General features: G+C 39.5%; 1 protein-coding gene across 5 annotated transcripts in view; it reads right to left on the bottom strand.

The window, feature by feature from the left end:
- ANO4 (anoctamin 4) overlaps window positions 1–16052 on the bottom strand; it is a 422446-nt gene that overhangs the window by 44806 nt on the left and 361588 nt on the right. For all 5 annotated transcript variants that reach the window (XM_043562306.1, XM_043562307.1, XM_043562308.1 and 2 more), the window contains 4 exons: window positions 13643–13725; window positions 10772–10912; window positions 7810–7974; window positions 1661–1697 (listed from right to left, as the gene is read on the bottom strand). In XM_043562306.1, the coding sequence (XP_043418241.1) occupies window positions 1661–1697; window positions 7810–7974; window positions 10772–10912; window positions 13643–13725 (426 nt within the window). The remainder of the gene's footprint in view (window positions 1–1660; window positions 1698–7809; window positions 7975–10771; window positions 10913–13642; window positions 13726–16052) is intronic.

The raw sequence follows: 16052 nt of genomic DNA, 5'->3' as shown, positions 1-16052 counted from the left end.
ATACAATAGTACTTTTTCTGTTTCCACATTCCCTGAGCTTCTATTGCTTTTTACCATTTCACCCCATCAGTTCCTTTTCCACTAATTATAATTCAAAATGCTTGCTGGAGCATATCTGAGAAGGGAGGGGAGAATATAATTTAACAAGGGTGTACTGCTGATGAGGGAAGAAAATACAGGATTGATGTGGGGGTGGGGGAGAGGGGAAAGTGAGTGATGGGCATTGAGGAGGGCGCTTGTTGGGATGAGCGCTGGGTGTTGTATGTAAGTGATGAACCATGGGAATCTACCCCCAAAACCAAGAGCACACTTTACACACTGTATGTTAGTCAATTTGACAATAAATCACATTAAAAAGATAAGGGTCCCTGGGTGGCTCAGTTGGTTAAGCGACTGACTTTGGCTCAGGTAGTGATCTCACAGCTCATGAGTTCAAGCCCTGCATCAGGCTCAGTGCTGACATCTCAGAGCTTGGAGCCTGCTTTGGATTCTGTGTCTCCCTCTCTCTCTGCCCCTCCCCCATTCATGCTGTCTCTCTCTGAAAAATAAATAAACATTAAAAAAATTTTTTTAAAAGATAATAAAAGGGTTTTGGCTTTGTTTCACTTCTGCTACTGAACTACTGGTAACCTAGGAAGGTGTCCCACGTTGTTTGCCAGCTGGGTGGGTTCCCAGGTATCTCGACCACAGATGGACCAGGACTGTATCACCTCGGCATCTTTGCCAGCCTGGATCAAGGTGCCATTGGATACAATCTGCCAATGCAGTTACCTCTTCTGTGGATATGAACCTCTTTCTATCTTTTTGGGGAAGGAGAAGTAAGGATGGAGGTTTCAACGACATTAAAGGAGATATGCCACGTGCCTACCCCTGTACCTGGTACATAGAAAAGCTCGATACATGGCATCTTGTATTATGATTATTATAAATGAAAGCACTTTTGTGATTTTTCCCCCCTCTGGACAAGCTATATATGGGAATGTGCTAAAATAGGTTACCTGTGGGAGCCTGTAATTTTCTGAAATTGTATACAGTAAAATGACTGATGTTTCATTAACAAAATTGGGACAATTTCTATACCTTGAAAACATGGAAAATGCACAGTATATAGTAGGCTTCCAGATTGTTCTAATGCTTTATGGAGTCAGAGACATGTTCTTAAAGGTGACTTGTCCAGGTGAATGTTATTTCTACAAACATCAGTAGTGGTTAGGCCACCTACATTCCTGGTAGAAGGCTCCCAGTCCCCAAAACAGCTAACCTTGCTGTGGTTTTATATATACCATGAAAAACTTGATACATTTTTATTTAAATGAAAATTGTACGCAATAGCAAGTGAACAATTTTCTAAATGATTCTGGGCACTTTATTCACATGTACTTTTGTGACGCTATATTTTTTGTGCATTAAGAGAAAACCTGTCTAAAATTATATTACCTCATGATAGATAATATTTATGACAAGCTTTAAAGCTTTAGACAGAAAAGATCCCTCAATTGCTAGACATACTTAAAATGTTCCATTGAAAGCAAAGAACTTATTGTATGCAATTTGAAATAAAAAGAATATTTCTTTTCAGCAGTATTTCATAAATGAATCTTTGAAAGGATGCTTTCCAGACCACAGTACTGTACCATGAAATAAGAAGGGTCTCACTTACCTAAATTTGTCAGAAGAAGTGCAACTTTTTCATAGAGCTGTAAAACAAATTTCATACATTTAACAAAAAGACCCTAGATGCTACAAAATATGTAATTATAAAGGAAATAGGTAATCAAGTCATGAGTGAAAATAATTTCATTAACCGCCCATTACTTGAACAATGAAAACACTGTAAACAAACATTGTGTCCTTTCTGGGCAAGAAAGAAACGCACAAGGTCCCATTTTACTATTTTTAAAATTTCACTTCTTATGTTGGAGTGAATAATTCTGTGGCAACAAGACTAGCTGCCACTGATGAGCAGCTTGCTATGTGATGGTGGGCAAATCACAACATTCCCAAGAATGGAATGGAAATTTCCATTCCCAAGAATGGAAATTCTTGGGTCCAAACCTTAGGATCTCTAAAACTGATTCTGATGGTAAGATTCTATAATCTCAGGGCACCTGGGTGGCTCAGTTGGTTAAGCATCTGACTCTTGGTGTTGGCTCGGGTCATGATCTCAAGGCTTGTGAGTTTGAGTCCCCCATCGGTTTCTGTGCTGATAGCATGGAGTCTGCTTGGGATTCTCTCTCTCTCCCTGTCTCTCTGCCCTTCCTCTGCGTGTTCTTTCTCTCTCTCTCTCTCTCTCTCTCTCTCTCTCTCTCTCTCTCTCAAAATAAATAGATAAACTTAAAAAATATAAAAAATTCTGTAATCTCACTGTTTATGGACTGCTGTATTTTCTAGATTAGAGCATTAATAAATACTAAAGTGATGAAACCTTACTGGGAACTCCTAAGCTTATACTCTGCTTTTCCATTAGTGGATTGGATGCATCCTTCACTTACCCAGCCGTTTGGTAAATAGAGGGTCCTAAGAGGAAAGGGATAGTGTGTGTGTGTGGTGTGTGTGGTGTGGTGTGTGTGTGTGTGTGTGTGTGTGTGTGTGTGTGTGTGTACATGATTTATAAAAGTGCAGAGTACAGTTCAGGGCAAACCCAGGTTTGCATCCCCAGAGAGGGTATAAATTGAGAAAAAGAAAAAGTGCCTTCTCTAAAATGAAAGATAATAAAATGGAAATTTCAGAAAACTAGTGAAATATATTTGAACAACATGAAAATTAAGATCCTATTTAGACTGAAATGGTGAAAATGCACTGGTTAAAATTCCCCTGGCTGGAATTATAACTTTACCAGCTAGCAAGCTGTAGGGCTTGGGCATGTTACCTTATCTCTTCTTCAAACCATTGTTTTCATTTTATGTGGTTGAGAATGGGTATTGGACTCATTGATCTTAACGTCCTTCAAGCTTCTCAATTCCCTTATTTGGGATTTTGGCTAACTACAGAAATAGATAAAATACTGACTGTATGATTCTAAACTTTCAGCAATGACTATGCTTTGCTATAGTAAGATAATATGGCCATAGTATCAAATTTTGTGTATAGAAACTTCAGACTCTTGGAATCCAGTGTTAAAAGAGATTGGTGCAGTTTTTCATAAGAAATCCTGTGGTGTAGTCATACATTTTAATTTTATCTTAAAAATACTGGTTAACCACAGATTAGGACAGGTGTTTTTTAATAAAATATATTTTACTGTTAACACATTTTATCATTAAAGTTAATTATGTAATTTTCAAGGAAAATTAGATTTGACTGGTGAGACAACCTTTCTCAAAATACAACTTGAAAAAAAAAGTTTATTTGTTGATTTTGAAAGAGAGAGGAGGAGAGGGCAAGAGCGAGCAGGGGAGGGGCAGAGAGAGAGAGAGAGAGAGAGACAGAGACGGAGACAGAGAGAGAGAATATCACAAGCAGGTTCCACACTGTCAGCGCAGAGGCTGATGCAGGGCTTGATCTCATAAACTGCAAGATCATGACCTTAGCCAAAATGAAGAGTTGGATGATTAACTGACTGAGCCCCCCAGGTAGCCCTCAAAATACAATTTCTGATTATCTAGTTTATCATTTGTATCTTTAATGTTTGTTCAAGTGCTGCACTTTGCACTCCTGTGTCAAAGGTCTTGATAGCTGGTGACATGCCAACATTATTTTGGTTTGGACACTGAAAAAAAAAAGGAACTTAGAGAAAGAACAATGCAGGAGTCAAAATATGATTAATATTAACCTTGTGAAAAATAAGGCAAAGTGTATGGGGACACAGTAGGGATCCATGGCATCTATGAACAATTTATAAAACATTTATAAAATGTTCACAGATGCAAGGGGATGGACACTGAGGTTTTGAACAGGATGCAGCTGGAAAGGGCACATAAGCAGAGGGTGTGGTGACTAGCAAGAGACCTTCAGATGAGTGGTTTCTGGAAAAGGTCTGGTTTCTCATTAGGCAGTTGAGATAGAAATAATGGATGATTTGTTCTGATAAAAGCAGTAGAAAATCTCTTCTCAAACTGGATGCCACAAATTGGGAAAGTTAAAATCTGTAATTGACAGAAAGCTTTCTGACCTTAAGTATATTTCCAAAAGAAACTATGAGTGCTTCTAATTTGATCTTGTCCACCTGATCAATGTAGGTGGGCATGTTCTGATGCAAGCCATGTTTTATGGTTTACTTCTTTTTGGAACAAGACATTGTGGTTTTCACTGTTTAGAGTATAATGAAACATCTGATTCATATTGGTATGCCTGAGTAAAAAGGATGGCAATAACTTTTAGTCTCCTCCTGGGATATATTCTAATTGACATCTTTTGTTTGTAACCATATTAAGATGTTCTTTGGTCACAATAGAAACAGAATGAGAGTGAAACAGTATGACAAGGAGCAAGAAAATCCATCCTACTCACTCTATCTTTCAAGTATTTATTTTTCAAGAAGAAATAAAATGAAAACTAATAACTGCCACTTAAACTTAGTAAGAAGTAAATACATATCATAAAACCTAGAAAATAGACATCCCTTATACATCTGCTTCTTCAGTTAGGGTTGGAGAACTCTAGCATAAAGTCAGAAACAGGGTATGTGATCTATAACAATATTATTTAAAAATTAGAGGCTGTAATGAACATAAGATAAAAGCCAATCTAGCTCTCAAGATTTTTATATTCAATTAATGTAAAGTAGTAATGATTCATGACTAAATGATGATTTCTTTTTTGCAAGACAAGTATGGCCAAAATTTTAAGTAGTTGAAAATAACTTATGTAGCATAAAAATGCATATGAAAATGTGCATGAAACTATCTTAAGTTGAATAATTTCAGAAGCCAGTAGATAGTTGAATTCTGAACTGGTCAAAGCTACGTTATAGTTATTAGTCTGTCATCTGTCCTTTAAGTGATATTTGCTTCTTAAGGACTTACTTTTTAATTTATTTTTTGATATTCTGATGAAAATCTTTCCAAACTATATTACACACTTGGTTGCCTTCATAATGGAATGTGCAAGGCTTCAGGGAATAAGATAGGACTGTAAATGTGTGTGCTCAGATGGGGACGTCATCAGAGATGGCTAAGGAGAGTAAGGCAACTGCTTCCTACATAAAGGGTCTTGGATGCTGCTGCTTTGAGAGTTTTTACATATATATTTTTAAAATTTTCCTTCCTTCCCCTTGCTATGGCTTGTCATTTCCTGCTCTTGTCAGAATTCTTGCCTTAGTAACCTTCTGTTTTTCTAGTTTGTTGTTGGTGAGAAATCAGAACATCAAAGGTGTTCACATGTACCTAAAATAAATGAAAACATACCTTAAAGGCATTATAAAAATACATATTACCTTTAGTGTGTGGACTCTACATCATCCATTTCAGTGACTCTGATGTGCTTGTTAGATAAAACATATAAATGCCTAGTAGTCTAGCTCCCAGCACATAGTAGGTGCTTTGCAATGTCCACAACTATATAGTTTTCCTACCCCCTATGCTCCCTCCTTCATTTTTTGTTTACTTCCTCTTTTCTTGGTGTGTCTCATGAAGTAGAGATTGCAGGGTAACTGATTTCTAGTTAAACAAAATGTTACACTGACAACATTGGTATCTGCTCAAAATGTATGAGCAACCATGTATTTATAGACTCATTACATGTATACAGGAATTTATTAAGATGTACAAATTAAATTTTAATAAGACATTAGAGAAAAGAGAGCTTTAAGTCATTGCAAACTACCTAGACATAGAATCTTTCACTGCCCTGGCTGTTTGTTTAATTTCACTATGAATCACTCCCCTTCACAATGTGTATGTTCCACAATTAACTTGGAGACCAGCTAAGTCCTAGAGGAGGGAGTGCCAGGGGGTACCACATATCTACTCTCAATCTCCAAGTTCCTGTTATTAATAACAATAATAATAGTAATATTAGTAGCAGTAATAATACTAAATCACCTACATTTTATTAGCTCAGTGGTTACTAATTCACTTAAGAATCATAAATGAAGTTTTTCAATATTGGGTGGGTTGAATTCTCTTAGGGATCACTCTGAGTATATTGGTTATAGAATTTAGAATTGTTTAAAGAACTAGAAACGACAATCCAAACAGATTAAACAATATTGGCAACAGTATTAAATTGCTTGGCCTTTGGAAAACCCTTTTTTAATGATGAGAGCATTTCAGCACTATGGCCCAGATTTAAGATGCAATATAATTAAGGGTGAGGGCACCATAATTAATTGAACAGCTACTCCATGCCTAACACTGTGCTTGGCACTTGAAATACATATCTTATTCATCCCCTGCCACAAATCTCTAATGTCAGGATTTTTATGTATAGGTTGACTTCAAATCTAACAATGTCAGCAAATAATATTATTCATTCTGCAAATAACAACAACAATTTACTGAGAGCCTACTATGTGCCAGGCCCTGATCCAGGCACTGGAAAATAAAAACAGTAAAAAAAAAAAATAGACAAAAGTGTCTGCCCTCATAGGCCTACATTCTAATAGAGAAGACAGATAATAAAATAAGTTTTAAAAAGCATATTAGGTGGTGATAAGCACCACAGAGAAAAACAGAGCAGGTAAGGAGATAGGAAATTGTCAGAAGCAGGAGTGGTTATAATTCTAAAACTGAGTGACCATGGAAGCCTTATATTAGAAGAGTGACATTGGAACAAATACCTGAAGCAGGTGAGGGAGTAAGTCATGCAGACCCCATGGGGAAGAATATTCCAGGCAGAGAAAAGAGCGAATAAAAAGTCTAGGGTGAGAGCATGCCTGGCACATCCAGGGAACAAATGGAACAGGAGAAGCAGGGTGAGTAGGGAGAAGACAAGGTCAGAGATGTCACTGGGGCCAGAAGAAGAGTCCTGGAGGCCACATGAAGATGTGAACTTTTATTCTGAGCAAGAGGAAAGCCATCAGACATGGTGAACAGAGCAGTGACAGGAGCTGGCTTACAGGTAAGAAGCTCACTCCAGCTGCTGTGATGAGTCTAACTGAAGGAGCAGACCTAGCAGCCAGGAAGACCAGTTAGGAAGGCACTGCAATAGCCCAAGAGGGAGATGTTGGGGTCTTGGACCAAGGTGGGACTTGGAAATGTGTGAAAAGCGATCAAATTCTGGAAACAGTGAGAGAAACAGAGGAATCAAGGGTAATGCTGAAGGTTTTCAGCCTGAGCAGCTACATGGGGGAGATTGTGGAGGGGCTGATTCTGGAGGGAGGAGAGGGGGTTTGGGGAGGATAGTGGAGCAGACAGTTGGATGTATAAATTTGGGGTTTAAGGGAGACATCTGGGATGAAATACAGAACTGAAAAAAGCATGAAATTAACACAAGTTACATGTGCCATCCCCTTGCATGGCTATTCCAAGGAATGCTTTGGAAACTGACCACTTTTCTATCATTCAGAATCAAAAGGAAATGGGAACCAACACTTCTGAGCTATGTTACAGATTCTAAGCTGGGCCTTTAAAGTATCTTCTTTCTTTAAGTTTCCCCAAGGCATATATACACAGTGTTATCTTATTGGGTAAAGAAGGGAACTAAGATTCAGAGAGAGCAAGTGCCTTGCCTAATCTTACACTAAAAAATCCTGGAGCCTAGATTTGACTCAATCCTTCTCAATCCTCCGTATGCCAGGCAGTTTGCTGCCCAGCCATCAGCACCACGTGACAGGCTAGCCCCTCTGAAGCTGGATCCCTTTTAGCAGCAGCAGAAAACTGTAGGCCACATATTTTAACCATTGGGCTAGTTACCGTGCAGCTCACTTACCACATTCAGCAGCATAATGATGCAGAAGTTGATGCACACGGCAGTCCCTGTTGTTGCAACCTGAGAGTTATTCCTGATTAACGCCCACTTAAAGGCAGCGAAAGTGCTGACTGTCACCACCCGGTAAATGACGATCCCGAACACGGCCGCGATCACCACGCAGATCTGGCAAGAAGACAGAGACCCCGTGAGCACCTCAGTAGAATGTCTCAGGAAAAGGGTTCCCACCACTGTAAAATCCCACCCCTGGAAAATGAGAAAAGGATATAAAACAATGGTGATACTGACTCAAGCAACCACAACAAAATGCTTGCTTTTTATTGTGATTATTACTTTCTCTTGCCTGTATTTTCTTTGTTATTCAAATAGAAAAATCATAGTGCTTGAAAGCTGATTAACTGTGTTAGCTGTGGAGTAACATTAGCAGAATATCAGATTGAGCATATTTACTATGGAAATCTTATGATGTCACTCTTCTATGTAAATCTATTGGTTTCTTTCACTCTTAGAATAAAAGCAAAGTCTGTATGGTGGCCTGCAAGACTTTCTCCACCTTGTTGAAGGTCATTTTCCTTTCTGTCTAGGGACTCCAGAACCTCTTTCATTGTTTCAAATGGGCTAAGCACCCTTATTCTTCAAGACCATTTCCTTTGCCTAAAATGCTGACCCACCCCCTTCCCCTGCCAAACACACATATGTGCACACACACAAGCAACCTAGTTAACACCTACTCATTATTCACACCTCAGCTCAAGAACCACTTCATAACTAAAGCTTTTCATGCCCTCCAGACTTTTTTGTAATTGTTACATGGTACCTATACTCTTCTTTTAGTAGCCTATTTATAATTTCTAATAGTTTGTCAGTTTGATTATTGCCAGTTTCCACCACTTAGAAAGTACACTATCCACCCCCCTTGTCTGTGGGGGATATTTCCAAGACCCCCAGTGAATGCTTGATACTTCAGACAGTATGGAATCCTGTATATATTGTGTTTTTTCCTATACACACATACCTATGAGAAAGTTTAATTCACAAATTAGGCACAGTAAGAGATTAACAACAGTAACTAATGATAAAATAATAATATACTGTAATAAAGGCTATATAAATGTTTCTCTCCCTCAAAATATCTTATTGTATTGTACTCTTCTTGTGATGATGTGAGATGATAAAATGCCTGTGTGATGAGATGAAGTGAGGTGAATGATGTAGGCATTATAACATACTGTTAGGCTACTATTGACCTTCTAAAGATATGTCAGGAAAAGGATTATCTGCTTCTGGCCTGGGGTTGACTGTAGGTAACTAAAACCCTAGAAAGCAAAACTGCAGATAAAGGGGTGGGGGGGGGGGGCGGAAACCATTGTAAGTTCCATTAGGGCAGGTATGGCATCTGTTTTGCATACCACGGTTTCCATGGCACCTTAACTTAATTACAGGTGCACAGTAAGTGTTCAGCTATTTGTTGCTGAATACACCAACTACGTGATAGGTACATAATCTTTTATTAATCATTTATAAACACTGAAATGAGGAATCTTTCTCTGAAGATTTCATTGTATTTGAGAAGAATATGACATGTCTTCTATCTACTGGGAATCTGAGATTCCAAAAGGTTTTTTGTCTTTCATTAGGTGATTCAATATATTAAAGGCCTTAACCTACTTAGTTATTAAAACTTTAAGCTGGGCCTCAGGATGGACGTTGCTGAGTTACAGACTGCTTTCTTTATAAAAGCATTCCTCTGTTTTACTAAAACTTATTTTGGCTTCCTATAGGTGACATGCTCTAAAAGGTTGGGCATGAACCCTAGCTGCAACTGGTCAAAATACAACAACAACTGCCCACATCTTAATCCTCGAGCTATGGATGGGAAGATAGGTGAAATCTACATTGACTTTCAGACAAGGGTGGCAATGTGGTGGAATGGAGAGCTTGTTGGACTCAGTCAGTCAGAAGTCAGGTCTGAGTCCTTACTCTACATCTATAGATCTTATAAGAAACTTAAAAAACAAGACGGTAAATATGACTTTGCTTATGGAAGGCAAGGCAGGCACAACTGCTTACAGAGCAGTGTCTGTAGAAAGATATGGATCTGAATCTTGGTCTGAGCCAAGAGATTCCTGGGCATGCTGCCTACCCTTTCATCTTCCCAATTTATTTCCGGCTAAAAGGGGGTCAAGTGTCTAGATTTGCTGTCATCTTGTTCTTCCTGATATAAAGATCTATGATACTTATTTACACACTTACTATTTGAAAAGAGGAGAGGAGAATCCTAATAACCCCTTACTGTTCTAAAATGACATTTCGGAAAATACGAGTAAGTTTTCAGTAATTAACAGGGTCGAAGCTGATTACTGAATGACTTCTTTTTAGGAAAAGTCAACAATGCAGGTTCAAGTTAGTGTTTCTCAAATTGACAGAACCATTAGTGAATCTGGAAATCAATTTTAGGGGGTTATAGCTGGTATTTTTAAAAAAGACCATAGTAAAACAAACGAAAAATCAGTGTTCACTGCATATTGCAAAGGTGAGCATTGTTTCAGTTACTCTAGTTCTATACATCTACTGGCACAGAATATACTGGGTCATGACAGATAATGTATTTCTTACGCAGGAATGACAAGCAAAAAGCCTGACCAACACTGCTGCAGGTCCTATCTCAAATTTACTTCCTTTCGGCATGGAATAGGGAGGGGAGCAGAAAGAACTGGAGCTCTGAGTTATTTACTGCCTGACTCCGAACAAGCCCTTCACCTTCTGGAGTCTCAGTTGCTCCATCTGTGACTTGGGGACAGCAGTACCATCTCCGACTACCTCACGGAGTCACTGTATTACACAGCAAGAATGTGTAAAAATGTTTTGTGGAATTATGCAAAGGCCTGCTATGATTATTGTTGTTACCACGCTATAGGTTTGTACTTTATGAAACAAAGAGTTTTGTAGAAAAATTTCGAACCATAAAAAATATCCCAGATGCAGAAACGATAAGTCGGCTGCATTTATCTGCAAATGCCTGATAGGGTTCTGGCTTTCCCGAAATGGGATTCATCCGCTCTTTCTTGGAGTACTTGGCTTCAAACTGGGGCCGTATTTCTTCCTAAAGAACAAACAGACATATTTTTATGCAATGGAGAGATATGCACACAATAAAAAACTTTTTTATTCTACTGTAAAACTGAATCAACAGCTACTACACTAATCAGTCAATCAGTGAGGTGAGCTCAGAGACCCAGGTTTAAATGTTTGGAAATTGGCCACCTGAAGAAAATCTAAAGGATGGTGATCTAGACTTATTATCATCAAGGCAGTGTAATTTATTTTATTTTTTTTAAGTTTATTTGAGAGAGACAGTGTGCATGTGAGTAGGGGAGGGGCAGAGAGAGAGGAAGAGAGAGAATCCCAAGCAGGCTCCATGGGGGCTCAATCTCATGAACCATGAGATCAGGACCTGAGCCAAGATTAAGAGCTGGAAGCTTAACTGACTGAGCTACCCAGGTTCCTCAAGGCAGTATAATTTAGACTAATAGTTAAGTGCCTCTGTTATCATATTAAGCTGTGCTAGAAGAAACAAACAGAATGAGAAAAGGGACCACTTCTCTTTGTCCCTAGTAGTATGAAATAACTATTAAGCTTTTACTTTTATTACCAGGGAATGAGACAGACACAGGACAAAGAAAATTTCTTAACACCAAAGTGTCCACAATCCATGTTGTGAGTTATAATGGCAATATAATTTTTAGTTTCCTCCTACAATTACAAAAACATTTTTTTGGTGGGGGGGGGGCTCCTGGCTGTCTCAGCTGGTGGATCATGCAACTCTTGAACTCAGTGTTGTAAGTTTGAGCCCCACATTGGGTATAGAGATTACCTAAAAATTTTTTTTTCAATTGAGGCAGCCCAAAACATGGTGAATCTATCTTTTAATAAGCTCCTATAAGAGTCATTCACCTTTAATCAGTAGATTTTAAATGTATTAATTGGTATTGAATAGCAGGTAAACATCTTTCAAATCCAGCTAAAATCAAGGCAACTCTAATTCGAAATCAAGCTGAGGCTTTGTTTTATTTAGTTGAGACCCATCTAATGTGAAAAGCTTCTGACTAAAAAGCAATTATGGGATTAGAAACCGGAAATCAGCAAGAGGGTATCCTCAAGTGGTTCCATTAATTAAGTACCTGTTCTATTTGAATGTCTTGCAAGAGGAGGGAAAATGAGCGGCAAGTCTGATAAAATAGAGATTGAGTTAATCCAGAAAGAAATGCTCAAGACTCCGATGGAGGGAGAGACAGAAAGTGACGAAGGAGCTGACAGAAGAGTGGTTATGGATACTGGGCAGAGTTTGGCAGTAGCCTGCCTGTGTAGGAGGAAGGGCAGCCTTGCTCCTGCTGCAGAATAAGCCCAAGGCTGGCCTTCACTCAGGGGCAGGTAATGGGGAAGGACAGGGGGAGATACAATGATAAATAGGTTCTGCCTTCTTTTACTTATTTTAGGCAGTTACACTTGAGGATATAAACAGAACAGACCTAGAATCTTCTGCTTCTTTGGGAAACTCTGAGTTTATAAGGCTGTGTCATCTAAGAGTCACTGAGTTAATTATCCAGAGGCTGAGGCCAATCACTGAGCCAGACCTGTGTCTCTGGGTTTTATGGGCTAAATTGTGTCTCCGGTCCCAATCCCTGCAAATTCATTTGTTGAAGCCATAACTTGCAATACCTCCGATTGTGACTGTATTTGGACAGAGTTCTTACGGAGGTAATTAAGGTCAAGTGAAGAGTGGCCCCCTAATCCAATAGGACTGGTTCTTTATAAAAAAAAATTTTAGACACAGACATGCACAGAGAGAGGACTATGTGAAGACATAGGGAGTACATGGCCATCTACAAGCCAAGGAGAGGAGCTTGCAACAGATCCTTCCCCCACAGCCCTCAGAAGAAATCAACTCTGCCAATGCTTTGAACTCAGACTTCTAGCTTCCAGAAATGTGAGCACCTAAATTTCTGTTGTTTAAGCCACTCAGTATGTGGTACTTTGTTATGGCAGCCCCAGCAAATGGTTACCCTGGGTTATCCATGAAGAAGTCATGTAGCAAGCTGGGGATTTTCTGCACGCTATCTGAGCATGACAGGCTAGAATAAGAGGCATTTAGCCACTTCTACCCATGAGGCCTCTTGAGGAGTGGTTTCTGCTCAGTGTTCACCGACTTGAGGTAATACTTCTGAGTCTGTGCAGCTCTGGGCACTGTTCAGGGCTCTGGAGAGCTCAAAGAAACATTTCCTTGGAGTTCGCTTATGAGGGTTGCTTCCATGTACCTAGAGTTGTAAAACTAATACTCTCTGCTGAAGTAAAGAAAATGGATACTGTTTAAGAAAACTAAACAAATCTTACTACTAATTATTCTGATGTCTCTACCTACAAGTGATGCTTTGCAATCAAAATGTTTTCTTTCTTTCTTTAAGTTTATTTATTTATTTTGAAAGTGAAGGGGGAGGGGCAGAGAGAGAGAGAGAGAGGAAGAGAGAAAGAATCCCAAGCAGGCTCCATGCTGTCCGCTTGGAGCCCAATGCAGGGCTTGAACTCACAAACTGTGAGATCATGACCTGAGCCAAAACTAAGAGTCAGATGGTTAACCAACTGAGGCATCCAGGCACCATGTCTTCTTTCTTTTAAATTCTGCTAGTTTTTATACTACCCGAAGTTTTTTGCAAAGACAGGTATTGAAATGCTTTGTGAAGAAACCTAACTTCTGTCAGCATAGAGTGATATACTCAGGGGGACTGTGTGTTTGTTGATTGGCTTTTTGAAAAATTCTGAGGTAAATAATACAAACCTCCTCTTCTTCCCAGTCTATCAAATCCCAGTCATAAGCAATTACTGCTCGCCTTCTTTTCCAAAATTCCAGGAAAACTGTTGCTGGAACAAGCAGAGAAAGACAAAGACGTTTTTGAATAAAACAATGCTGTTAACTGTCACTGAATAATGAAGTCATTGCAGAGAATGACAGTTGTTTGTGTAAGCATCCTTGAATATCAGAATTTCTGCTAGCCCCCATTTAACAAGGACCACTTCTGAGAATTACTAAGTTTGTGTCAAACATAATGAAAAATTAGCTATTTCATTTAGAATTATATTAAGCTGATTTCCAAGTTGAGGCAGAACAGACTTATTAGAATGACAAAGCTCCTGGTATACAAGAATACAGAAAACTAGGTTACCAGCATCTCTCTTATTGATAAGAGTATTTATTTTTAAAAGTGAGGAGCAGGTAGGGGCATAAAAGCAAAAATAAAACTTAGCAGTTCACATGGATTTGACTGGCAGGGATTTCTTGTCTGCCAAATCGTCCTCACCACAATAGCTATGTAAAATGTATTTTGCTGTTTTACTGAAAGAAGCTCTTTTACCCTTTTTCTCCAAACTATTTCTTGGTTGTCACATTAAAGGAAAAAGTGTGCAAATTCTAAGAACCTTTTTCAACGAGGTGTGGGGTAGCTGGCCTTTCCACCCAGGGAAATCTGGAGGTTATCCTCATTCAACCAAAGTAACTTTCTACTCAATTCAGTTAAAAATTATCTGCCAAAATCAATTATTGAGCATTATACAATGACAGAGAGGAAAGAAAAATAATCAAGACATAATCTTGCTGCCTTGTAAGTCATAAGCTAAATGATAGGAGACACACACACACACACACACACACTCAAACTTTGAGGATGAATGCAACTAAGGATATTACAGAGACACCCAGGGCACAGAATTGATAGATCTCTCTCTCGCCTTGCTGTGTACTTAAGAATTACAGAGGCAAGGGCCAAGAGCCAAGCTGGTGAGCAGGATTTTCTAAAGCAGGCCTGTTATGTTAACTATTTTCTCTACACTTGTTCTGCCTTACCAAATTATCTTGTCTTTGCATCGGCTCCCTGGGACAATTCTTTTATTAGGTCCTCTGGACTCTCGAGCAAATGGCACTGGCTAAAGACTTTATCTCTTTTTTTGTCTCCGGAGTGTCCCCTGGTCTTGAAGAGAAAAAGCAGCCAGTCCTTGAATATGTGGTTATTCTTCATTAAAAGTCAGGACTGTATTCTGTGGCCTCAGAGAGGCTTGATGGGGGACCATTCTGAAAAGCCTAAGGCCACAGGATACATATCCAATCTGTCTTCCTGGCTATTGCTACTCTCACCAAAACCTACCAACGCATCTGTGGTTCTCACCTAGAGGAACTGACTTCTAAGACAAACCAGTGGCTGTCAGAAATATTCCACCACCTTTCTTCCCACCAGTATGTGCTGAACTCTGCATGGAGGAGAGAGAAACTCTAACAAGGAATTCCCTTTTGTGGCTAATAATCCTCTCCTCCCTTCCATTCTAGAACTTGGGAGGATTAGAAGAATTTAGTTGCTTGCACAATTGCCAATCTTTTGTGTTTTTGTGTGAAAATGAATCTGGGGAAGAATCTGCTTCTGCGTTTGAGGAATCTGCATCTGAGGAAGAACTTCTTACCATGAACTACGTTATAAGAATATTAGGTTGTCTCCTTCAAGGAAAAGCTTCAATTTCATAACCTCCCCCTCTTTTTTTAAATCCCATATCCTTACTATTCCATGATTTAAATCGCTTTGTCTAAATACTCAAAGCCCTGGGAGCCCAATGTACTTTGATTGTGTACAGTTATATGCTGCCTTACATCAGAGTTCACATTTTCCTCTTTGTCTCCTTTGAAGCTGGCTTGTTGTTAATATATCTCTTTTGTCTTATATTACTATAGCACTCAGTACTATATGTTTGATTAAGAAGTATTCTTGGAGGATCCTCGGAAGATGGCAGCATAGGAGGACGCTGGGTTCACCGCGCGTCCTGCTGATCACTTAGATTCCACCTACACCTGCCTAAATAACCCAGAAAACCACCAGAAGACTAGCAGAATGGAGTCTCTGGAGCCAAGCACAGATGAGAGGCCCACGGAAGAGGGTAGGAAGGGCGGAGAGGCGGTGCGCGCTGCATGGACTGGCAGGAGGGAGCCGGGGCAGAGGGGCTGCACGCCCACCAAGTAGAGCCCCCGAGTCTGGCTTGCAAAAGCGCAGGGGCCAGATGGAGTGTGTTCTGACAGCAAGCGGGACTTAGCATCTGGGAGGTCATAAGTTAACAGCTCTGTTCGGAAAGCGGGAATGCTGGAGGACAAAGGGAGGGAGAGTTGCTGAGCCCCAGGATGACAGAGCTCAGTTTGGCAGGGAACAAAGGCG

Source organism: Prionailurus bengalensis, chromosome B4, assembly GCF_016509475.1.
Source record: "Prionailurus bengalensis isolate Pbe53 chromosome B4, Fcat_Pben_1.1_paternal_pri, whole genome shotgun sequence".
NCBI lineage: Eukaryota > Metazoa > Chordata > Mammalia > Carnivora > Felidae > Prionailurus > Prionailurus bengalensis.
The sequence above is the reverse complement of the archived record's forward strand: the minus strand, read 5'-3'. Positions and strand labels throughout refer to the sequence as shown.